At 39.9% G+C, this 25790-nt stretch overlaps 1 protein-coding gene across 7 annotated transcripts in view; it reads right to left on the bottom strand.

The window, feature by feature from the left end:
• LOC132534857 (uncharacterized) overlaps window positions 1-25790 on the bottom strand; it is a 106769-nt gene that overhangs the window by 33176 nt on the left and 47803 nt on the right. For all 7 annotated transcript variants that reach the window (XR_009546595.1, XR_009546597.1, XR_009546596.1 and 4 more), the window contains one exon: window positions 6923-7050. Coding sequence is in view for 3 of the 7 variants with exons in the window: in XM_060179340.1 (XP_060035323.1) it covers window positions 6923-7050 (128 nt within the window). In the remaining 4 variants the exon portion in view is untranslated. The remainder of the gene's footprint in view (window positions 1-6922; window positions 7051-25790) is intronic.

The following is a 25790-nucleotide window of genomic DNA, read 5'->3' as shown; positions in this document are numbered from 1 at the left end:
ATTTTCAGGTCAGCTTCATTTAAGACAGTAGATTCTTCTTCTATTTTGATTTTTTAAAATTATTTACTTATTAATGAGAAAGATAGGAGAGAAAGAACTAGACATCCCTCTGGTACATGTGCTGCTGGGGATTGAAATCTGGACCTCATCCTTGAGATTCCAATGCTTTATCCACTCCACCAGTTCCCGGGCAATTTTATTTTGATTATTTATTTACATGTCTAAATTTTATATACATTTTACCTTTTCATGGCCAGTTGGTTGTAATAACCGATTGATAGGAAACATAAAATTCTAAGGTGGGGGAATCAACTTGATTAAAGGAATCAGGAAAAGGGATCTATATTATTTTAAAAACATGGGGCCACCTGATTCCTTTCCTTTTTTGATTCTGCTTCTCTCATGAGAGGCAATGTAGGCTCTAAAATTCTTAGAGAAATCCCAGCTTCCCAACCAGAAAAAATCAAAAAGTAAACTCTTAAAGCTCCTCAGTGTGGGGAATATTCAAGACTAAGAGAAATGTGAAGGCATGGGGGTCGGGGGTGAGTCATTGATAAAGGACTTGAAGACACTAGATGTCAAGTTTGGTCTCAAAGTTTGGTTACAAAAAATAAGCACATGGAAATACTAGAACTGCACCACATAACGTGTTAAATTCAAAAGCATCTCTGTATAGACTTAATAGCAGCTTGAGGATGACAGAGGAATGACTTGATTACATTGATAGTGGTCTGGGAGGTGACGCAGTAGATAAAGCATTGGACTCTCAAGCATGAGGTCTCCAGTCCAATGCCTGGCAGCACATGTACCAGAGTGATGTGTGGTTCTCCCTCTCTCCACCTGTCTTTCTCATGAATAAATAAATAAAATCTTTAAAAAAAGAAAAGACATTAAAAAAAAAAGAAAGCACATCAATATAAATGTTCCAGTATAAAGAGCTGAACATAAGAATGATTTTTTTAAATTTTAATTTAATTTTATTTTACTTTTGCCTCCAGGAGGCCATTTTCCCCCTTTTGTTGTCCTTGTTGTTGTTGTTATTGTTGCCATTGCTGTCGTTGTTGTTGGATAGGACAGAGAGAAATGGAGAAAGGAGGGGAAGACAAAGAGGGGGAAAGAAAGACAGACACCTGCAGACCTGCTTCACTGCTCCTGAATCGAACTCCCTGCAGGTGGGGAGCCAGGGGCTCAAACTGGCATCCTTACGCAGATCCTTGAGCTTTGTGCCACTGTGCACTTAACCTATTGCGCTACCACCTGACCCCCCCTTAGAATGATATTTTTGTTTCAAATCATGTCTTGGAGTCCTGTTGAATATCTGTAAAACCTAACAACATTGAAGGCCAGAAAGAGAAAAGAGGAAGAGATTGGTAAAGAAAACATATTTGACAAAGTAGTGCCTGGAGAGCTCTCCAAATTTGTTAAATATTGTTGATTCAATGAAGTTAGAGAATCTCCCCAAAGCAAAAGACAAGGAAAAGCATGTGAAGTCATAACAGAATAACCACCACCACCACCATCCTCCAAAAAAAGTTTAAAAAATTGTCAAACCAGGAAGAAGGACAAGAAGAAGAAGGAGAAGGAGGAAGAGGAGGAGGAGGAGAAGGAGAAGGAGGAAAAGAAGGAGGAGGAGGAGGAGGAAGAGGAGAAGGAGGGGAAAGGGGGATGGGAAGGGGAAGGAGGAGGAAGAGGAGGAGAAGGACACAAAGAAGAGAAGGAGGAGGAGGAGGAGGAGAAGGAGGCAAAGAAGAAGAAGGAGGAGGAGAAGGAGAAGGAAGAAGAAGGAGAAGGAGGAGGAGAAGGGAGAAGAAGAAGAAGAAGGAGAAGGAGAAGAAGGAGAAGAAGGAGAAGAAGAAGAGGAAGAAGTAGTAGTAGGAGTCAGGGTTTTACATATGGGAACCAACTGGTTGTGGAATTCTCATCACGAACTGTGATGTCCAGATTTTATTTTACTTTCCCACCCTTCCAATGAGAAGGAACTGCCAATACAGAATACTATCCCCAGTGAAAATATCCTTTAGAAACCATTTCCAATTTTATATGAATAAAAGTAAAAAAAAAAAATTAAGTAATAGCAGTTCAGCTCTCAAATAAAAGAAATTCTTAAAAACGGAAGAGAGAGAGAAAAAAAAGTACCAGTCAAGAACTTTTGACCTCAAAAATGGAGGAACAAAAAAAGTGCTATGCTGAGTCACTAAATAAATATAATAAATCACTTTTCTCCTGATAAGTTCTAAAATCTGTATGACTGATAAAAACAGACTCTGTAGGGCAGGGGAGATAGCGTAATGGTTATGCAAAAGACTTTCAGGCCTGAGGCTCTAGAGGTTCGGGTTCAATCCCCTTCACCACAACAAACCAGAATTGAGCAGTGCTCTGGTAAAAACAAACAAACCCTATAGAGTCTGGGGAAAGCATAGTATATTATGCAACCAGTGTTCATGCTTGAGGCTTAGATGTTCCAGGTTCAATCTCTGTACCACCATAAACTAGAGCTCTGCAGTGCTCTGGTCAAAACCAACAAGATACAAACAAAAATCTATTATGGTATAGTTGAAGGAGGACACGATATGTACATATGATATAGTAATCAAAGTGGCCTCTGAAAATAGACTTCTACCTACTGGCCACAGTACCTTATATGTTGGATGTTCAGTGGTAGATGATGAGATGTGAGTGAAGACAAAAGTGTAGAACTCAAGAGTGAGTTTGAGTTCTCCCTGTATTCTAGGAAAGAATAACCATTCCCCAGACACAATTCAAGGCAGCTTTCAGGCTCCAAATGTCAGTCACTAAACTAAAAAGAGAGTCTAATTCACTGCAAAACAGAAAAACAAAATTCTGGGTAGCCAAAGCCAACAGTGCTGTTTCTTTTTAATCTACATCATAGCCAGAGATATCAAAATATAAGAAAGAATGCTCTGGTGGACTTATATATTTAAATACTCCTAATTGCTATTTATTAATTTAAAAAAATCAATTTTATGACCACACATGAGTTGTTAAGCCATCTCTGACTGACATTCATACAGCAGACCTATAAAGCTTTGTGATGTAGGTGCTGGGTAATGAAGCACTTACTACATATTACAACACACAAGCCCCTGGTCCCCACCTGCAAGGGGAAAGCTTCATGAGTGGTGAAGCAGGGCTGCAGGTGTCTCTCTCTCCCTCTCTATCCCTCCTCTCCTTTCCTCTCCTTTTCTGTTTCTGTCAAAAATAAGTCAGTAAAATAAAATGGATAAATAAAAGCCTTACAGTGTTAAAGTATAGTCTCAAGTGTAGGATTATTATTGTGTGTTAGAACTGCTAATTTGTTCACCCCACCCTAACCTAACATTTATTAATCACAGCATCACCAGGAGATCTACTACACACACACATTCCAAAACACCACCCAAGAGATATGTAACCTACCACAAAGAAAACCAGAGTTGGATGAGAAATCTCCATGGAAGAGCAAAATTTTGTGTTTACCCCGGTGGTGTCCACTCAGCAGTGGGGACATTTCTAACACAGGAGATTGCTGATAACCTGTGTAGCCATCTTGTATTATCAGGTGCCCGTACTTGTCTGTATCTGCTGTTCACAGATAAAGTTAGCATTTTTGAAATGAGTAGCTATATCAATCTATTTGTGCTCTAATAATCACCTAGTGTTTATTTCTGTCTGTGAATCTGTGAGAGTCCACAAGCTCCAGTCAATCCTGACTTCCAAATGCATTAATTTCTGTTTTGGTTTTCTTTCCAAATTCAAAGAAGTAGGAAAAAAAAAAAAAAAGTAAAAAGGACTCTTGGGGGTGGGGCAAGGAGAGACTGCACCAAGTTTAAGAGATTAAAAATTTATAGTGATGAAATGGCTTCAGTAGAACTGGCTTCCTTATTATTCTTTTCTTACCTGTACTTTCTGAAACTCTTCTTGGCTGCAATTTGAAATGCAAATGATAAACTTCTTTAAAATTCCTCCTGATTATTTTGGGATTATAAAAAAGAAGAAAAGGAAAGCGTCTTTTGCTTAAAGAAATGCTTGAGATGTTCTGACCTATTTAGAAAGGGGAATATTCGTAGACTAGAGTCACAGGCACTACATTTTTTTTTGTACTAGAAAACCTATGATTTGCTACTTTTCTTTTATTTTTGTGCTTTATTTCATTTTATTTTATTGTGAAGACCAAGATAAATTGAGAAAGGAGGAGGGAACAGAACAGGAGAGAGAAAGGGAAATACCCACACCATGGTTTCACCATTCCTGAAGCTTCCCCATGCAGGTAGGAAATGGGGGGGGGAGGGCTTGAACCCTGATCCTTGAGCATAGTAACACGTGCACCTCCAACCCACCCCTGACTTAAATAAAACATTTTGAATTATCAAATAGTGAAATGTATATGTTTCAACTATTCACTTGTAGGGATGGATTTGTGTTCTTGGTTTTAATAACCATCTATTTCTATCCCAGATATTCTATACCTATAAATGTCAACTTTCTTATCCTCTTTGTTAAGTTTCTGTATTTAATGGTCTATTGAAGTTTTACATGCTACAGGGAACTCTGTATTTAGTTTAGTTTTTTTTTTTTTCCTCTTCCAATGGCCATGCTAATATTACGGTCAAAGTCTCTCAGTTTGCATGATATCTTTTTATTGTTCTTTTGACAATATTAATTATTTCATTTTTGTCTGGAATTCCAATGTATTTCATTCTACTGGATGGTACTAAACTGCATTTTGGGTCTCCTTTCAAAGTTTTGTTCTTTCTTTCTTTTGTCTTTTTTTTCTTTTTTATTAGTAATTTAATAATGATTGACAAGACAGTGTTTCCCACCTCCAGAGTTCTGTATCCCATCCCCTCCATTGGAAACTTTCCTAGTCTTTATCCCTCTGGGAGCATGGACCCAGGATCATTATGAGAAGGTGGTAAGTCTGGCTTCTGTAATTGCTTCTCCACTGGACATGGACATTGACAAGTCCCATGCCCCCGGCCTGTTTCTGTCTTTCCCTAATGGGGCAGGGCTCTGGGCAGGTAGGGTTCCAGGACATATTGGTAAGGTCGTCTGCCTGGGGAAGTTAGGTTGGCGTCATGCAATTTGGTGGCTGAAAAGCATTAAGCTATAAAGCAGAAAAATTTGTTGAGCAATCAGGAACCTAAAGGTAAGAGTACAGAAGGAAGAAGCTAGGAAGTCTATCTTAGGTTTTATTCTTTTTGTACAGAGCTAGGCCTAAAAGAATGTTACCCTGGAATCTGAGTTACCTCATCTACTTTTTTGGGGAAAAAGAAGTTTCCTCAATTCTTTACAGTCCTATTCTTTGAAAGAGAGAGAGAGATAGAGAGAGACAGGAGAGAGAGAGAGAGAGAGAACAATTCTTGTTTTTTTGTTTAGAGTTTTTTTTTTAAGAATTTATTTATTTATTCACGAGAAAGATAGGAGAGAGAGAAAGAACCAGACATTACTCTGGTACATGTGCTGCCTGGAATTGAACTCAGGACCTCATGGCTGAGAATCCAATGCTTTATCCACTGCGCCACCTCCCGGACCACTGTTTAGAGTTTTAGAAATGGGGATGACAGTAGATAAGTAAAACAGAAATAGAATATGTCATCAAGGTGCTAAATGAGGATAGCATATGCCTCAATACCACTCCACTGTTCTTAAGAGGTGTTCAGCAAGAAAGTACACAGAGTGAAGTGGGGAATAGCAGGTGGCCTGGGATGATCAGTTTAGTTGTGTAAATAAAGAAGAGGAAGATGATTTTCACTTCTTTGCTGAAATGTATTGTTGGAATGTGTTTTATGGCCCTGGATGTGTTCTAAGTTTTAGAAATGTTCCCTATGAGCTTCTAAAGATTGTGTGTTATGCTGTTGGATGGAGTATTCTATAAATGTCAATTAGATCAAGGTGATTGATAGTGCTGGTCAGGTCATCTATGCACTCACTGATTATCTGCTTGCATAATCTATCAATTACTGACAGAGAAGTATTCAGGGCTCCAATTATACAAGGTGTTTGTCTAGTTTCCCTTTTCTACCTTATTAGTTTTTGTCTCATGTAGTTTGACATTCCTGAGTTAGGTGCATGCATGCTCAGCAATATGCCTTTTATAGCCATGTCCTCTTAGCATGGAATGATAGTTGATCATCTCCATTAGTATGTAGTCTTACCAAGTCTGAAATTAAGTTTTCCTTAATTAGTGTTATCCATATACACTTTTCTCCACCCTTTAACTTCAATATTTATAAATTTACAGATCCACCCAGAACACCTAAATATTAATGTTTAATATAAATTTCTTGTACCAAACATATGCTCTAATTAAGAAATTTTTCTAATCCACTATGACAGTTAAATTATGTGTTTAGACAATTCATATATATATATATATATATATATATATATATATATATATATACATACATATATGTGTGTGTGTGTGTGTGTATTTGGGATACAATCTACCAATTTTCTATTTCTCTTTTTGTTGAATTGTTTTTTTTAATGTTCCCCTTAATTCATCTCTAGGTTTAATTAAGCATTTTAATTCAATCCTATATTATCTCTTATCCTATCAATTATGCTTTTAAAAAATTAGTGATGAGAGTTTATAATCGATGTATTCAAATAGTCTATGTCCATTTTCAAATCAGATAATACTACTCCATGTGTTTATGTATTCTTATTAGGGAGTATCCTCAATTTCTCATTATTTTCATTTGAGGTGTCTATGTGATGTATTTCACACCCACATTTATTATAATGCTCAGCAACTCACCCACTGTTAATGCTACCATTGCACAACATCACAGATGACAATCATACTCATGTTGCCAGCCCACGAAAAAGGTAAAAACTCAAATTGTGAAGTACAAATTCTACAGAACATGTGTTGCTTGAGTAGAGTCAAAATTAAGACAAAAGGTAACTGCCATACCTTTGGAACTGACTGTCCTTGAGGTGCCAGAACTCTATTTTCAGACCTGTAGTGGTCTTCAGGTTTAAACAGTTGAGGGCTTTTTTCCATGAGCCTTTTGTGGATCCAAGAAAGACACTCCAGTGGTCCTGGTAAGGGAAGTTGAAGTATCAACATTGTGAAATAGGTCTGTTCTCCAGAAGAGAAGACTTCAGCAAACTTCAGTTCTGAAACCTCATTACAACTAGAAGGAGGGAATCCCTCTCCACTGCAGCCCCTTGGAGTCTATAAGGCACAGAAGTGGGGGCAGAAGCTTCTAAGAGATATGATAATGTCTCCAGACTAGGGAAAATTCATTTAAAGAAGACTATCATGCAGCTCAGTTCAAACAACTCACAAAAAATATGGCAGCCGATGATTTATACTTGAGAATCAGACGAGTAGAGACCCCAGATGTATTTGGCTTATTCTCTTAGTAGATAATGCCATTTAAAAATGTCTTGTTGAAAAATATGTATTAATTACTTACGATCAGTTTATGCAGAACTACATTCTATTATTCAGTGGCAGGACAATGACATTCAAAAACAAGTTACAATTATCTGTCAATGAATCAAGCATTGTAAAATGGATGAATTTAACATGGGCTCATTTTTAATGGACCTCTTACAGTGTCACATTTATCAGGCTCCAATCTCTAGCCAGAGGTATTAGGGCAGTGCAAATTTACGGACACAAATCATTGAACGTGAAGTTGACCATAGCACATGGCTATTTTCATCTTGACATCACTGAAGACAAAACGGAAATTCACTTGGGTCAGACCAGAAGCATCAAAGAGCTCCTCAGATAACTGATAGTCATAAACACTTTCTCCAGGAAAGGAGGTCTCTTCTACACTTAGTGTATTTTGACACACATAAAATTGTTTCTACTAATAAATGTGCAGAAGAGTTGCATAAAATAGAAGGACCAGCAAACACCTAATGTACAGGTCAGAAAGTACATAGAGGAAAAATGTTAATGTTATATACTCATGAAAGTTCACATTGATTCTAAAGAAGAAATAGAATATTGAACACATTGATATTATGCTGTTCAAGCCCATTAATTAGAACAGTCAGAGAAAAAAAGACATGATGGGCTAATGATTAGTAATCAATTCTTTTCAAATTAATTGACTTCTCAGTGGATAACATTGTGTTCTCATGTATTTGAGTCGGTTAAACTACCCAGGATGATAGCCCGATGTCAATTTATAAATAGACAAATCATCAAAGACATATCTATTCCGAGACAGGGCTCTGTTCTACTTCTAAAAATTCCTACTTATCAGGTTTCTAATTAGACCCTAGATTTTTTCTCAAATCATTTTTGACTCTGCACGTTCAGTCTTCTTCCCAAGTTTCGAACAGGTGCAGGCGTTGTCATGTCAAAACTGAACTCCTTCTTTTTAACATGGTACCACACAACTTGATGCAGACGTAAGTCATAGGGGCTACCTGGGTGCTGCTGAGGAAAAGCTGAAAAATCACAGTCTTTCAAAGTGGATTGTCCAAGGCATCACAACTCAAGCATTCTCCTAGGGAGCTGTGACTTCTGTGTCATGGCAGCCTGCACATAAATATGATATATTTGTATGTACAGAGCACAGAGCCTCTCTCTAAAAACTGCATTTTTAATTCTTGAGTGCGTGAGGCGTCCTGTGTGCCCAAGGATTTTAGTGCCACTCCTGACCAGTCAGAACTAGAAAATGAAAGAAAAGACAGGAGTCATATGCCCAAGCCTGAAGAAGGTAGACTGTACTGCACTACTACCACAGCTGAGCAAAGTCACTTTCCATGAGAGGCTTGTTGGCTCAAAGGTAAATTGTAGACTGTTCATGGGTCTCTAAACAAGATCGTGCATCCTTCTACGCTAAGGGAATTTTTCAGATAAAGCCCAAAGGCCTAGATTTTCAGATATCAGAGTTTCTGTGATTTTTCTCACCTAAACAAGTGGGATCAAGGTTAGGGAGACAGCACAGTGGCTGTGCAAAAGACTTTCTTATACATATATTAATAAAGGAGAGATACAGAGCTATGGCTTATGGTGGTGCTGGAGACTGAACCTGGCACCTTGGAGTTTCAGAAATGAACGTCTTCTGTATAATCTTTATGCTGTTTCCCCAACCCCAAGACTTCTATACCTGAGGCTTTGTTCAATCCCCACCACCAGCATAAGCTAGAACTGAGCAGTGCTCTGGTCTCTCTCTATCTCTCTCATTAAAATATAATAAATTAATTTAAAAGACAAAGAGAATCAGAGTTTTAAAAAAAATAAAGGAGATTCCCAGCTTCATGATCAACTTGGTGTGTTTAAAATATATCTGAATGGGATTATAAATGATTCAATCTCACTATCACCCACATGTAAGAAAACATATATACAGATTGAATAAAGAAGCCTCAATGATTCAAGTACCCTCCAAGTGTACCAATATTTATTGGGTTGTTGGAAAGTTCATGGGATATTTCTCTATGTTTTCCTAGGCTTCAGATTAATTGTTTATATCAGTTTTCATTTTTCCTTCTTTCACTTTAAACATAGTTGACTAATAAGGAAATATTGGTATGCGTGAACCTATTTTTTCCAGTGCCAACTCACAAGTTGCGATCTTTTATCACACCTCTCTCCTGCCCCAAGGCAGTGGCAAAAAAAAAAATGTTTAGATTCTATTTATCTTACACCTCTTCTTGCTAAATTATCACTAGGAAGTGAGCTTTAAAAACATATCTCCAGACAGCTGAAGTTGGGTACATAAACATGTTTAATTCATTTGTCATTAGGCTGTGTGACACCTTGTTCCTTTAACTCCGCAGCCCTTGCAGCTGGCTTGTCCAAGTCCCTCTTTTCTGTGTGGGTTAGTTAAGATGTATCTGGCTGGTTTGCACTATCTTTAGTATGCAGGGAGCACAGAGATGGAGATAAAAGGCGAACTGTCTATCTTTGAGTCCTCTGCAATCCCGAATAAGTTATCAACCCACTAACATGCATGTCTGAATAGACTCCTTTGGCAACAGTGAGATGTTATCTTCCGTGACATACGAATTCCTCCCTCATGTCAATCTATGAAAGTACTAAAGGGTGAACGTGTTAGTAAAAAATGAATACGGCAACACCACTGGGACTGTGAGAGCATCATATTTTCCCCCAGCTCCTTAAAAAAAAAAAAAAAAAAAAAAAACCTCTCTGGCTGACTCCTTGTTATACATATAAATTAGCAAGAGACTGCCCTGAAATCCGTCTGTTTAATCTCATGGAGTAGGTGTGGGGAATATACTCTCTAGTTAGTGCTCAGGGGACTTGTTTTTCCTCCTTCAATGTGACCCTGCCTCCTCCACATGCTACCTAGCAGGTATATCTAAGAAGCATGGTGGACAAAGAAGCACACACTTGACTTTGGCTTGACCTTCAATATGGGACTAGTCCATGGCAAGGGTAGAAAAAAAACAGAGATCAGATTAATTCAGAATAATGTTGATAAAATAATAGCTACTGGGGGACCTGAGGTAGCGCAGCAGGTTAAGCGCACATGGTACAAAGCGCAGGGACCGGCGCAAGAATCCCAGTTCAAGCCCCTGGCTCCCCACCTGCAGGGGCGTCACTTCACAGGCGGTGAAGCAGGTCTGCAGGTGTCTGTCTTTCTCTCCCCCTCTCTGCCTTCCCCTCCTCTCTCCATTTCTCTCTGTCCTATCCAACAACAAAGACAGCAATAACGACAATAATAAATAACCATAACAGCGATAAAACCAGGGCAACAAAAGGGGAAAAAATAGCCTCCAGGAGCAGTGGAATTGTAGTGCAGGCATCGAGCCCCAGCAATAATCCTGGAGGCCAAAAATAAGTAAATAAATAAATAATAGCTGCTGTTAGAATAAAAGTCATAGCCTGGTGCCTAACATCTTCTATCCATACACCACTGGATCTTTCCAATAGTTCTGAGAAGCTGGGTCTTAATTCCACTTTGCAGGTGAAGAAACTGAGGCATGCTGAGTCTGTAGAACCAGCAAGTAATAGGTTGGTGATCACATAAAACGTCATGGATCCCAAGCCGCGACTAAATCATCTTATTCTTGATTCTCCTCTCTCCTTCGGCTGTGTACATTATGTTTGTTTTTTTCCTCAGTCTAAACCAATAGAATAGGCTGTGTAAATTAACCAGCCACCAAGTTTGTTTAGTACGTTGGAAACCAAACCACTCATGGATCTATGTAGCAGCAATGCAGGTTCATTAATTTTAAGGATGCAAATGGGATGGTACAGTCTCACTTTATTTCTGAAACTAAATGAGGGTTTCTGTCTTATAAGTAGATGCTGAACATGTTACAGCAAGATTCACAGAACTGGGATGTGAAAATGTGTGAAGCTTGAAATCCTGGTAGTAAATTGTTAAAATTTCTTTTAAAATGTTTTTCTAATGTTTTGAAGTGCTTTCCTTGTTTGTTTATCTTATTTAATAAGACAGAGAAAAATTGGGAGAGAATGGTGACACAGAGGCAGAGAGAGACAGAGAGAGACATGCAGCAGTGTTTCACTATTCATGAAGATGCCTCCCTCCAGGTAGGGGCCTGGGACTTAAATCTGGGTCCTGTTAACAGTACCATATGCACTTAATCAGGTGTGCCATTACCTAGCCCCACTAACAATTGCAAGTTACTTTGGATCAAGTATAACAGAGTAATTCTGTAGCAAGGGGTATAGCAATTAAAAATGAACTATCTCAAGGAGTAGCACTTAATCATAATTTTATCCAAGAAGCAATTATTAAAACCTTCATTTAGATAAAGAATTCTGTAAGGCAATATAATTAATACAAAATTAAAAAAAAGATTATACATCACTTCTGGAAGAGTTTCCACTCCAGTAGAATAGAAAGAGAAAAAAACAAATAAACTTCAAGACATGATTGGAGAAGTATCAAAAAGATGAACACACCCATTCCATGCAATAGTGACATATCACAACATAATGTAGTAATTCAAAAAGGTGAGTCTAGATGAAGATGAATTCTTGGAGGGAAGGAAGAGGAAATAAAATTTGAAAAATAAATATATGGGGCCAATCCATTAAAAAGAAGAAGACGAAGAAGAGGAAGAGGAAGAGGAAGGAGAAGGAGAAGGAGGAGAAGGAGAAGGAGAAGGAGAAGGAGGAGAAGAAGAAGAAGAAGAAGAAGAAGAAGAAGAAGAAGAAGAAGAAGAAGAAGAAGAAGGAGAAGAAGAAGAAGAAGAAAGGAAGAGTGGCAGTGTACAAAAGTCTAGACAATCCACATATGTTCAAAGGAATAGATATCCCAAAGCCTGCCATAAGGTTTGGACTTGTCAAGCAATACAGTGATAACAAGGATGCTTGTTATAAAGTAGAATGGATGGTTGAGAGGAGGGGATACTGTGATCTGGTGGTGGGAATTTTGTGGATTTGTACCCCTCTTAGCCTATGGTTTTGTTAATGTCTCCCTTTTTTTTAAATAAATTTTAAAAAAAAAAAAAGTGAGGGAAGAAAAAAATAAAGTAGAATGGTTAATGCTAGACTCTGGTGAGAGGGTGTAAATTCCAGGGAGAAAGCTCACTGGAATCAGGAGTAGGGAACCAACATACAAACACACTTATAGTTTGGAAATAAAATGATTTGTGGTCCATGTGACCCATGACTCGGGGTGGAATTTCTGGGATCTCCAAAAGTGACTTTGGCTTGTGAGGTGGTCCAGAAGAGGCTACAAATTCTTTCTTCATCCACGATGCAATGTCTAATTGGTGTGAGGATGGAGCTTGTACTTGAAAAGAATGACAATGAAAATTCTATGCAATTTACCCTTGAGTTATCACAATTTGAAAGGGAAAAAAAAACACGTTATAATTTCACAGATGTACAGAGATTCTGGAAAGCTAAGTAAAGCTACCTGGATCATTAGTCTAGAACATACTGCAAATCAGGCTCAAATGCAAACACGTCCGAACCCATCTCTATACCCTCAAGAGGGTCCTATGCCACACAAGAGTCCTCATTCTCTCTCTCTCTCTCTCTCTCTCTCTCTCTCTCTCTCTCTCTCTCTCTGCTTAGTACCTTTCTGGTTAGAAGATATGTGGCAGCACCCACACATTGGCAGACATTAGAATGTATTTCCACCCTCCCCATTTTCCAGTGCCCTCTCTCACCATCTGTATTTGCATTGGCATGAGAACTTCTAGTTCCACTAAGTGAGTCATTGGAGACAAGGAAATTAATTTATTTGAACAGATGTATATAAACATTGCTTAGAATAGAATCACAAAACAGCTCTGTATTTACATAAGGTCCCTATAATTGATGACCTTTTAGAGTCCTGTGTGAAGAATCCAAGAAGCTGACTAAGAAGCTGCATGGGAAATACCAACTTGATTAGAAATACAAGGTTCTGCTCAAATTCCAGTTCAATAGCCACACATAGTGAATCTAGAGGTGAAACAGAGTCTCAGATTCTTCATCAAAATGCATCAAAATCAAACTGGTATCCTGGCTCCAAAGTGTCAGGATCAGGCCATTCAACACTGTGAATTGCAAATGTTTAACTATAGGGCGGGGAGGTAGTAGAAAATATTTAAATCTTGGACCAGGCGGTGCTGTAGCAGGGTAGGTGCACACATTACAGTGCACAAGGACCCAGGTTCAAACCCCTGATCCCCACCTGCAGGGGGAAAGTTTCATAAGTGGTGAAACAGGTCACAGGTGTCTCTCTGTGTCTCTCCCTCTCTACCTCCCTCACCCCTCTCAATTTCTCTCTGTCTCTATCCATTAATAAAAAAAAATTAAGAAAGGAATTTCAAGAAAGAAAAAAAAAGAAAATATTTAAGTCTTGAAACAAAACCAAGCACTTGCCCTGAGTGAGTTTGTCTTCAGAGAAACCCTTCTATTTTTATTTAAACAAGTCATCTTGTGACATTTTCAAACTTCTGACTGTAGATCCTTTGCACGAATATTTTGTTTCAAAAACCTCATGGCTAAGCATAAGTTTGATTTTATGGATCACAGGATTTCCCTCAAGATTAAGACCTTTCATTTTGTGACATTGCATTTTCTGCACTTTTTTTTTCCACCATTGTAGGAAGAAAAGCTATGATATAGACGTAGAGTTTCTGATGCCAATGGCTTAAGTTTTCCAGGAGAAAACAATGCCTTGTGAAAGTTTCACAACTTTCATCAAATGTAGATGAATAATGTCATGGAATAACATAATATTTGGGATAAGAAATAAAGAACTTGAAAACACATTGAAGCAGGAATGAGCTATCTGACACATGTGGACATCATTATAAAGGGCACTTTATTCTGAAGGATTGAAAATAAAAAGCATAATCTTCTCAGATAGTTTAAAGACTCAAAGGTGAAGAAGAACACACAGGAGACAATGAAGATGAAGAACAAATTCTATGGAGAAACAAGAAACAGGTAGTCTCCAGTGAACGAAGATGAGAGAAAGTCTGGCAAGTTTATATCTGTTCATTGCAAGCAAGAATTTCTTGGAAAGTCAGAGGAATAAGTTTGTTTTCTGCCACGAGTAATGAAAAAATAAAGCCCAGTGACTAATGACTACAAGTGTCCAAATTAATACCCTGAAACAATAACACTGGCGCTCATCTAAGGAGACATTGGATCTGGTATTTACTCATATATTTTGTATCCTTCAGTAGAATGCAGAGTGCCTCCTTTGGCAAGTCAAGGACCTCTCCCCAGGTGATGGGACCTCATTTGCACAGAGTTCAAGTAAGTTGCTCTGAAAATGAACACAGCCTGTCAGTGTTGGGCTAGAATGCAGGGCATTGTGGGAGCATAGGAGATGAACTCTGAGCCGCTATAAATAGCTCTGCTCAAATTCAGGGGCTAATCCACCTCTGCTCTTGTAGAATCATGAACATTGCTAGCCATTAGTGGAAGGTGAGTAAAATGAGGACCTTAAAAGACTTTGCACCCTGGGAGATAGACAATAAATTGAAATGAACTCTGACTGCAGGTAGCTACCGAATCTCTCTTTTTGCAACATTTATTTATTAATGAGAAATCATTTATGTGTTTAATATGAATAAAAAATAAAAAGTGGCTAAGAAACTAACTCAGTTAGTAGAAGGCAGAACTTGTGTGTTTAAGGCTGCCAGTTCAGTTTGCAGAACCTGAGTAGTGTTTAGGCTTCTTTCTTTTTTCTCTCTTTCTTTCTTTCTTTCTTTCTTTCTTTCTTTCTTTCTCTTTCTCTCCCTTTATTTCTCTCTCTTTCTTTCTTTCTTTCTTTCTCTGTCTTTCTCTCCCTTTATTTCTCTCTTTCTCTCTTTCCCTTTCTCTCTTTCTCTCTTTCTTTCTTTTTTTCCTTCTTTCTTCCTCTCTCTCTCTCTCAATAACTATTTTATTGTTGTTGTTGCTAGGACCACACTGCTCTGGGTGATCTTTTTATAGAGAGAAATAGAAAGACATAAAGCAAGAGAGAGGGAAAGAGACCACAACACCAACCGGCTGGGCTTGAACCTGAAATGACAAGGCAGACACACTATCCATATGAGCTATCATGCCAGCCCCTCCCCCTGAAAAAAACTTAAAAAATAAGAGTCATTTGGGGGCCAGGCAGTAGCACAGCGGGTTAAGTGCACATGGTGCAAAGTGTAAGGACCAGCGTAAGAATCCTGGTTTGAGCCCCCGGCTCCCCACCTGCAGGGGAGGTCACTTCACAAGCTGTGAAGCAGGTCTGCAGGTGTCTGTCTTTCTCTCCTCCTCTTTATCTTCTCCTCTCTCCATTGCTCTCTGTCCTATCTAAAAACAATGACACCAATAGCAACAATAATAACAACAACAACAACGATAAACAACAAGGACAACAATGGAGAAAAATAGTCTCCAGGAGCAGTGGATTCATAGTGCAGGCACTGAGTGCCAGCAATAACCTTGGAGGCAAAAAATAATAATAATAATAATTTGTGTCCTCAACTTTTATGCCACAGACTCTACTGGGCCCAGGTTCAATCCCTGGTACTACCATAAACCAGAACTGAGCAGTGCTTTGGGGTCTCTCTCTCTCTCTCTCTTTCTCTTTCCCTCTCTCCCACCCTCTCTCTCACTATCATCATCATCATCATCATAAGTCGGTTCTAATATCGCCATCACACAACATTGTGTGCTTCCTACACTGAAATTTTCTGAACTAGGCCTAACATTGACTTTGTGTTTCTAAGCCTACACTGCGAACTATTCATAGAAAGATTTCTACAGGGGTGTAGGGCAGTAGCACAGCGGGTTAAGCGCACATGGTGCTAAGCGCAAGGACTGGTATAAGGATCCTGGTTCGAGCCCCCGGCTCCCCAACCTGCAGGGGAGTCGCTTCACAGGTGGTGAAGCAGGTCTGCAGGTGTCTGTCTTTCTCTCCCCCTCTGTCTTCCCCTCCTCTCTCCATTTCTCTGTGTCCAATCTAACAATGACGACATCAGTAACAACAACAATATCTATGACAACAATAAAAAACAACAAGGGCAACAAAAGGGAAAATAAATATTAAATTTTTTAAAATTTTTTAAATTTTTTTTAGTTAAGAAAGGATTAATTAACAAAACCATAAGGTAGGAGGGGTACAACTCCACACAATTCCCACCACCCAATCTCCATAACCCACCCCCTCCCCTGATAGCTTTCCCATTCTCTATCCCTCTGGGAGCATGGACCCAGGGTCGTTGAGGGTTGCAGAAGGTAGAAGGTCTGGCTTCTGTAATTGCTTCCCCGCTGAAGATGGGCGTTGACTGGTCGGTCCATACTCCCAGTCTGCCTCTCTCTTTCCCTAGTAGGGTGTGTCTGTGGGGAAGCTGAGCTCCAGGACACATTGGTGGGGTCTTCAGTCTAGGGAAGCCTGGCCAGCATCCTGGTGGCATCTGGAACCTGGTGATTGAAAAGAGAGTTAACATACGAAGCCAAACAAATTGTTGAGCAATCATGGACCCAAAGCTTGGAATAGTGGAGAGGAAGTGTTAGGGAGGTACTCACTGCAAACTCTAGTGTACTTCTGCTTTCAGGTATATATTTTGCAATAGTTTATGGATATGTGTGAACATGAGCTCTCTCTAACAGAAACTGGTGTATATCTAGGTTATGGGACTTTTGTTAGAAGGTGAACCACCTGAGATGAAATTAGAGTGTACTATAAAAGGAAAGGTCTCACCCGAGTAATGAAGCTGAAGGGTTGTCATTCCACACATGAAGTCTCTGGACACAGTCTGAGGTGAAGCATGTTGAGGTGGCAATCGTTGCATTGGTTAGGTTGTGATCGGTGGATGCAATATTATTTGGTATGGATTGGGAGAGGCATACGGGAAAGTGGGCCCTATCCAAGGGTTCCAGGATTGGGGGAAGTAGGGGCTCTATAGTGGAGATGTGAGGTTCCTGCTGTCTTAGGGTTCAAAAAGACAATCGATAGTTAATGTTATATCACATTATTTGTTAATTGGGTTAACTTTGAAAAGTCCTTTTGTTATGGTTTGCTGTACAGTATCCAGTATCTTGTATATAGCTGTGCTATTGGATGCTTCTAATCTACTTGGTCTAGGCTTTTGAGAGAGTCCGCATATCAAATACACAGCCTATATATTAAAAAGATTCAGTTTGTGTTTTGAAAAACTTTGAGACATACAATTGATTTTCCCCCCTCTCATATTAATTAACTAGTGATTTATATGTCTACATTTTGCTAGGAGTGTACATAAACACCATTCCTACCACCAAAAGACTGTGACCCATCCCTCCCACCCACTCCCACCCCCCACTGGCCCAGGAAGCTGCATGTCTACCCCTCACCACTGGGTTTTTACTTTGGTGCCCTACTACAATTTGGTCAGGTCCTGCTTTTAGTTTCCCTTTCAGATCTTCTTTCTAAATATTAAAAAAAAAAATTTAAAAGAAAGCTTTCTACAGCTCTTACGTAGTTTCTCTACATATTTTTCTGCATTTCCACTGGCAGAATCACCTGATTTTCCAGTCCATGTGTGGGAGGCCTCCTTTTCCGTAATGAGAGTGCCATGGAGCAATCCCAGAGATAGCCTGGTTTACACATTCTGACACACTGGCTTCTACCATCCTGCTATCCACACTATCTTATCAACGTGTGTTTTCACTTTCCAAATAGAAGGCAGAGTGGGCTGGATTGGTCTCTTAAGAACTCACATCTTCTAAGGCTATAGACAAAGCTCTGGGCCTATATTCAGCGTCAAACATAATAATAATAAAATACTTGATAGATTGACCTATCTGTTCTCAGACTTAGTTAAGAATCTAATCACACACCTCGAGCCTCATGTGCTCTGATCTGGGCACTCAGCTTAACTGGCCCTGGATGAATAGGGGTTTAACGTAGAGACACCTGGACCCTCATCCATGACATTTAGGGGCTTGCATGTCATAAACCTCTTAGACACTTTCGGTGTTAGCACTATAAATTAGCTCATTCTTCTTAACACCAATTACCATGATTTGATCCCTGAGACACTTGCATTTGCTGACCCCAAACCTCTGTGAGCTCATATCTTAGACCTGAGTTATTATCCTTTTTAAGTTTTTTTTTTTCAGTTTTCCAAAGGGAAAAGACCCTGAGGGTGGCCTTCCTGAGAGGTGACAGTATGATGTAATGGCACCAGGGTCACAATGTCATGAGCCATTGTCCACAAAGTGATAACCCCCTTGTCCACCCATCCATCCTTGAATGCTGCTGAGGTCAGATGTAATCTGGCCAAATGGAAAGTAGCCAGCCAGGAACAGACAGTCACCCCAACTGTCTGCCCAGAGCTATTTCTAGCCACCAGCCCAGCCTGAGAAATCACCAAGCAGCCGCCCCCCCCACACACACCCCTCAAGATGTCCCTCCTCTGCATCCACTGTTCCTGTCTTAGTTAGAATGTGTTTGGTATCTTCCTTAGTTTCTTGCTTCAAAATAATAATGGTGAAGAAAAAGGTAGCTATTTTTTCTTTTTCTTTTTGTCCCCTCCTCCTCTCCCTGAGGGCCTCAGCTTGTGTCTGTGCATAAGTCCTGGGGTCTCGAGTGTCAAATGTCAGGCCTTGTACTGAACTGTCAAAGAGAAGAATGGGCTGAGATGATTGATGACTGGGAGGCTTGAAACCCGAACCTCCACTGCAAATGCCTCTTTCACAGAAAAGCTGGGGGCTACCCACAGTGCCCATATTCAAGGTCACTCCGCATCCCATTACACCCAGCGCTGTGGGCTCTCAACTAGTTAGGCCATTCACACAGGCGCTGAGTGACTGACTTCTCTCCTCACTTCTCTCCCTCCATACTCTTCAACCTCCCTCCCCAGCTCAGGTTCAATAACATTAATATATATATGCATATGTAATAATAATAACAATTTAAGAAAATCTACTCTTTTTTCTTTTGTGTTGCCTTTTTTTTTTTTTTCTTAAATATCTTTAGGCTACATTTGCTCTCGAAGCCATGGACTGGAGCTTTCTGGAGCACAAGTCAGATGACAAGATTATTAATGGGAGCAGGGCAATGTCATATCTGATTTCATGCATATTCATGAAGGGAGCCACACAGCTGGGACCATGCGCTGCGGAGAAGGGGAAATAAAGAGGGTCCTACCCCTCACCCCAGGCATGAAGAATGTCATTGTGGAGATGAGGAGCCTGACTGGAAAAGTTTAAGTGACTGTATCTTGTATTTTAAAAGAGGGCAATAGAATCTGCAGAAATGACAACAAAACAAGCTCTGGCTACTGCAGCTGAAGGCAGTAGCCCCAACACTGATGTTGAATCTCACACCCAACGCAAGCAGCCTAGAAGCTGTCTTGACTGAAATGTGTAGAGGGACAAACTTTGCAAATGGACTCCACAAAAGAAGTAAATGTGTTGAGGTAAAAACAAAAAAGAAAAAAAAAAAACATTGAGAAAGAGGGGAAAAAAATTAAAAGAAAGGGAGGATAAAAGTGAAGGAAAGAGAGAAATAAAGAAAGAAAGAAAAGGAAGAAAGAAAAAGGAAAGAGGAAAGGGAAGGAAGAGGGAAAGGAAGGAAGGAAAAAAGGAAGAGGATAAAGAAGGAAGAGGAAAAGGAAGGAAGGGAGGAAAGGGCGATGGAAGGAAGGAAAGGAGGGAGAAAAGAAAAGAAAGGAAGGACTGGAATGGACAGAAAGAAGCAGTGACTCATGGCAGTTTCCACATGGAATGTTCTCCCCATAAACAGAGATTTTTCTTAAGCGCGGATTAAACGATGTAAATAAAAGAATAAAAGAAAGCTGGTGACCGAGAGCAGGACGTAAAATCTTCTCGGCTCCTACAGAACAATTGTCAAGTAAGTATCTGGGATCACATTTCCTTGGCATAGACACAGAAAGATCCGCCTGCACACAGCGCCACGACAGAAGTCCCACCCGGCACGACAAGATGGCTCGTCACAGCTGAGAGACCAACCAGGGAAGAACTTAATCACACTTGGGTTGCTTCCAAATCCTGACTATTATAAATGGCGTTGCACTGATCATAGGTGTTGCATATAGCTTTTATGAATCAGTGTTTTTGTGTTCTCTGGAATGGGGACCTAGCAGTGGGATGGCTGGGTCATACAGCAGATCATTTTTGTAAGACATTACCAGGCTTGGTAGTGGCACATCTAGTTGAGAGCATATGAGTAGCGGACATGCCCTAGAGTGTACACTCCTTTCTTTCCTCTCTCCAGTCAGTTTCTGAGACTAGACGGAGTAGGTGGTAGGCTTGTCAACTAGACTAAAATGTTTAACAGTATCGGACCATATCTAATGTTTAATGGTATCTGACCGTCTGACTATACAATTCTAAAAATCTCTACCAAGCACTGAGTTTTGAGTGTGTGAGACCACAGGCACAAAGCACTTAGTTGCCATGTTATTGCTGTGGACACAGGAAATAAACTACAAGGGAGAAGTGAACTCAATACTGAACCAGAGGCAAATGATTAAGTAGGATCCATCCCCTGGAAGCAATAAAAGGGAATTTTCATGTTCTGAGCGTTTTGTTTATTTTATGTTTTTTAGAGAAAACAGGCAGAGTACTATTCTCAGATGATTTTTTATTTGACATGTAAAGGGGGTATTAACAGTCACTGGTGTAATGAAACTCTTGATGCATATTCTTGACCTTGAATATTGAGATAAAATCATAAATATTTCTACCCATTTACGATTCCTATATAGCGATAATGCAGATAACAGTAACCTGAGCCAATGAACCCCCTCCCTACAACACCCCCAATTTCTGGTTCCCAGTGAACCCCATTTAAGGAGCAATGAGTCTGTGGAAGGGGCAGTGAAGTAAATGGTAGTTATTAATTTGTAGTTTCATAAGAACCAAATGATCATTCAGTTCTCGCTGTCTGACTCATCTGGCTTGAAAAGTAGGAGAGCAAGGACCCTTTTTCTTACTTACACCACATATCAAACACTCTCACTCCTACAGATAACAGCATGAGTTGCAGAGACCCAAACTTAAAATAGGAACTCAAAGTTGGAACATTTAGTATAATTAATAGCTTTTAAATTTCATCAAAATATAGGTATTGTAGTTAGTGTTATTAAACAGTTTATAGTAAACTTTTAATAGAATGCAAAAATTAGGTTTTATTGAATGCTAATAATGCATGAAGTTTTACATAAACTAGATCACATTTAATTAGGTCTAATAGAAATGGGAAAATTACAGGAGAAATACATTCTGGAATTTCTCTCCCCCTTCCTACTTTTTCTATTATTATTACTAATTATTTTTTTAGCAAAAATAACAGGGAAAAAAATAACGGTACAAATCTCTGGCTACATTATTTACAAGTCTTCAGTAAAATATTGAATAATAATAATAATAATAAAGAAACAAAGAGAGAGGTATTCAAGTGTGAACTAGAAGAAGAATTCTGCTGCCCACCTGGGAGAAGCTGGTTCTGTGAATAGTCTTCCATGGACAAAATTTACCTAAGGTGTGAGGTCTTAGAGACTGGGTTAAACATCCAGCCATCGTTGTGAGAAGACTCTGGAGTCCAAGTCTGCAGGAGAAGCTGAGGCAAGACCCAGATTCAACTCAGAAACACCGTCGGGGCAAGTATGGGCAGGTAGAGAGGGACAGCCAGGCCCAGAGAATCTCAACTGCTGATCTCTCGGAGTGAGGAGAAGCCAGCAGGAGCAGAACCAGTCTCCATCAGGGCCAAGCAGTGCTGAGGGTCATTCTGATGCCAACTGGACAGCAAGGGGGTGCCCCAGCCAGCGGGGCGGTGAACAGGGGCTAGGAACCTAAGGACCTAGAATGACAGGGACAAGAGACACGAAAGAATGACAGCAAGACAGGTTTCTGATCAAGCTGCAAAATTTTATTGTGTTCACAGGCATTTTAAGGCTTTGGGGAAGGGGGAGCGTAGGGGGAAGGGGGAGGCAGAGATCGCGGTGGAGGGTCCCTTGCAACTATTTGTGTTAAACTATAACTATATGGTATGTCACTATAACTATATGGTATGTCACTTAGTTTCTGGCAAACATCCTTCCTACGGGAATTAGAAACTTATCTCGAGGGCTTCTATTGTTTCAAGGCTTAGCTTCTATCAAGCAGAGAAATGGCTTCTGGCAGGGGGGAAGGGTGAAAACCAAGTTGGCATCACAGGGTCCAGCCAAGAGTCAGTTCCTCAGATGCAGTTCTAAACTTTGACTACTACATAACAAAATCAAATTTTGTTGGTGTACTCCACCCAAGTAAAAGACTCTGGCATGGTGGGAAGGGAAGTGTTCAGGTCCTGGAACTTGATGGCAGAGGAGGACTTGGGTGACGGGGTCAGATTGTTATGTGGAAAACTGATATTACACAGGTATGAGCTACTGCATTTCATTGTTGACTATAAACCATTAATCCCCCCAGTATAAAAATAAACAGTCCGGGAGTCAGGCTGTAGCGCAGCGGGTTAAGTGCAGGTGGCACAAAGCACAAGGACCGGCATAAGGATCCTGGTTCGAACCCCGGCTCCCCACCTGCAGGGGAGTCGCTTCACAAGCGGTGAAGCAGGTCTGCAGGTGTCTATCTTTCTCTCCTCCTCTCTGTCTTCCCCTCCTCTCTCCATTTCTCTCTATCCTATCTAACAATGACAACAACAATAATAACTACAACAATAAAACAACAAGGGCAACAAAAGGGAATAAAAAAATAAATATTAAAAAAATAAAATAAAATAAACAGTCCAAATTTTGATACTAAGTGATTTATTTATTTATTTATTTTGCCTCCAGGGTTATTGCTGGGGCTCAGTGCCTGCACCAGGAATCCACTGCTCCTGGAGGCCATTTTTTCCCTTTTGTTTACCCTGGTTGTTTTACCATTGTTGTGGTTATTATTATCGTTGTTATAGATGTTGTTGTTGTTGGATAGGACAGAGAGAAATGGAGAGAGGAGGGGAAGAAAGAGACGGGGAGAGAAAGACAGATACCGGCAGACCTGCTTCACCGTCTGTGAAGCGACTCCTCTGCAGATGGGGAGCCGGGGGCTCGAAACGGGAACTTTGCTCCAGTCTTTGTGCTTGGTGTCATGTGCACTTAACCCACTGTACTACCCCTTGGCCCCCAGTATATATATATTTTTAATTGTTGTTTCTTATGAGTTTTCTATTGGTAAATTTTGGATTGTGTGGGCTGGGTCTTTAGTAAGACCCAGCCCACACTGGATTTTGTTGAATTCCTCTGGGTAATATTTATAAATATGAATATTATATTTATAGTGATCTGATGAAAAAAATTAGTTAAGTTACATCAGCACATTGAATAAAGTGATAGTTTTTGGTAATTATCAATGACTGATGGAAAAAACAAAGTTTGCTAAAAAGAAGGGCATAAAGAAGAAAAATATTTATCGAGTCTTTAGAAATGCCAACTCATTCATATCTGTTATTATACTTAAGCTTCATGTAATCCCTTGAACTAGAAAAGGCTAAATTTACTTTGAAAGTCAAGTGATTCATGAGAAAAGGCAATCACTTGCCTAGGGTCACATAACTTATAATCAGCGCAGTATAAACTTACACTGATGCCAGAGGACCTTCAAAGGAGATGTTTTTAGATACACTTGTCGTGTCTATGCTAGTCTAAAAAACTTGAGAATCCCAAAAAATGAATTTGGAAATTCTTGAACTAGTTAAGACATTCCAAATGGGCTCCCAAGAACAAGGACTGGAGCATTCAGAACTTGCATGACGTCCTGAGTTCTGTTATACCACACTTGCCAGAGCGATACTCTGATTTTCTCAATCTCTCTTCTCCCTCTCCCTCTCCCTCTCCCTCTCCCTCTCCCTCTCCCTCTCCCTCTCCCTCTCCCTCTCCCTCTCCCTCTCCCTCTCTCTCACACACATACTGATACATAATAAAATTAAGCAGTTGTAGGTGCAACCCAGGCATAGCTCATCCAGCAACTTTTGTTGAATTAGGATAAATGTTTTTTCAAGTGGCAAAGTCTGACTAAGCAAACTGAAGCAAGGAAAAGCTTTATTGCCTCACTAATAGATGTCCAAGAGCAAAATGCTCAGGAATCTTCCTTTGCACCCCACTCTAAGTTCTCATTTCATTTGCAACGAAGACTCACTTCACAAGGTGAGTTAAGAGGGTGACTCCTATCCACCACCATCTCTGTGGAGCTACAAGATTCCAATATAAATAGGTACTGTCTCTTCCAGTAGACATAAATCAAATTTAGGGAGGGTTCTGTTTACCTTGAATTAGGTGATATTCCCATTCTGAACAAATCCTCAGATCTCAGAAATGGAGTTTTATTATTAGCTCATCCCAGACCACAATCTAACACCAAAAGGCAGAGATGACTGTCCAAGTTCTTGGAGTACCATCAGTGAAGACCTCCCAGGACCCTCCCTGCTGTGTATAAAGCAAGGATTTACCTAAAGACAAGCTGCTGAGAGGATAGAAATAGCATACCCACCGATTGTCTATTCTAGTGGAGAATAGCTTTCATGGGAAGATGATAGCATTCTTCCAGAAGCCATGTGTCAAATGAACTTGACAATACCACAGACAACACATCTGGGATTGGTTCTCTTAAAATCACTGGGAAGCAGCTGTGCCTTGCTCCCTGGGACCAAATCTGATAGTGGAAAAAATCTAGAAGTAGTACAACAAAGTCATAAACTAATTCCTTACATTAGAGACGGATCTTTTTTTCTTCTTCTTCTTCTCCTCCTCCTCCTCCTCCTCCTCCTCCTCCTCCTTCTTCTTTGAAACCCACATGCCCCACTTTTCACAAAATCATTCATTACAGATGGTTTTTGAAGGGCAAAATATCATACGGAAGGACACCTGTCACAATAGTCTTAGTCCTTTCTCAAAGCCTGTTCTACTAATTATAGTCCTAAATCAATGATAGGATTTTGCACTGGTGAACTTAGATGTGCTTGAACTCATGCTTTCTTTTTATCTCCATTTATTTTTTATTTATTATTATCAGAGTACTGATCAGCTTTGGCTTATGGTGGTGCTGGGGGTTGAACATGGGGCACTGGAACCTCAGGCATGAAAGTCTCTTTGGGTCTTTTTTTGTTGTTGTTGTTAATTTTATTATCTTTATTTATTTATTGAATAGAATAATTTTCTTGGGAAGAAACAGAAGTTGTATACAGAAAGTTAGTGAGAAGTGACCTGAGGATCAACTCTTGTAGAGGAGGGTCATAACCAGGACTATTCAGAGAAAGAATTGCAATGTAGAAGTCATCAAGCAGCTCCCAAGAATCCCCTGGGGAGAAGGGGAGATGGGCTATCACTTCCAAATTGCCTGCCTGGGGGGGGGGGGGGGGGGGGGGGCTGAGGCTTTTAGCCTCTGTATCTCCAGTCCTGGGATC

Source organism: Erinaceus europaeus, chromosome 20, assembly GCF_950295315.1.
Source record: "Erinaceus europaeus chromosome 20, mEriEur2.1, whole genome shotgun sequence".
NCBI lineage: Eukaryota > Metazoa > Chordata > Mammalia > Eulipotyphla > Erinaceidae > Erinaceus > Erinaceus europaeus.
Note: the sequence above shows the minus strand (reverse complement) of the source record. Positions and strands in the feature narration are given on the sequence as shown.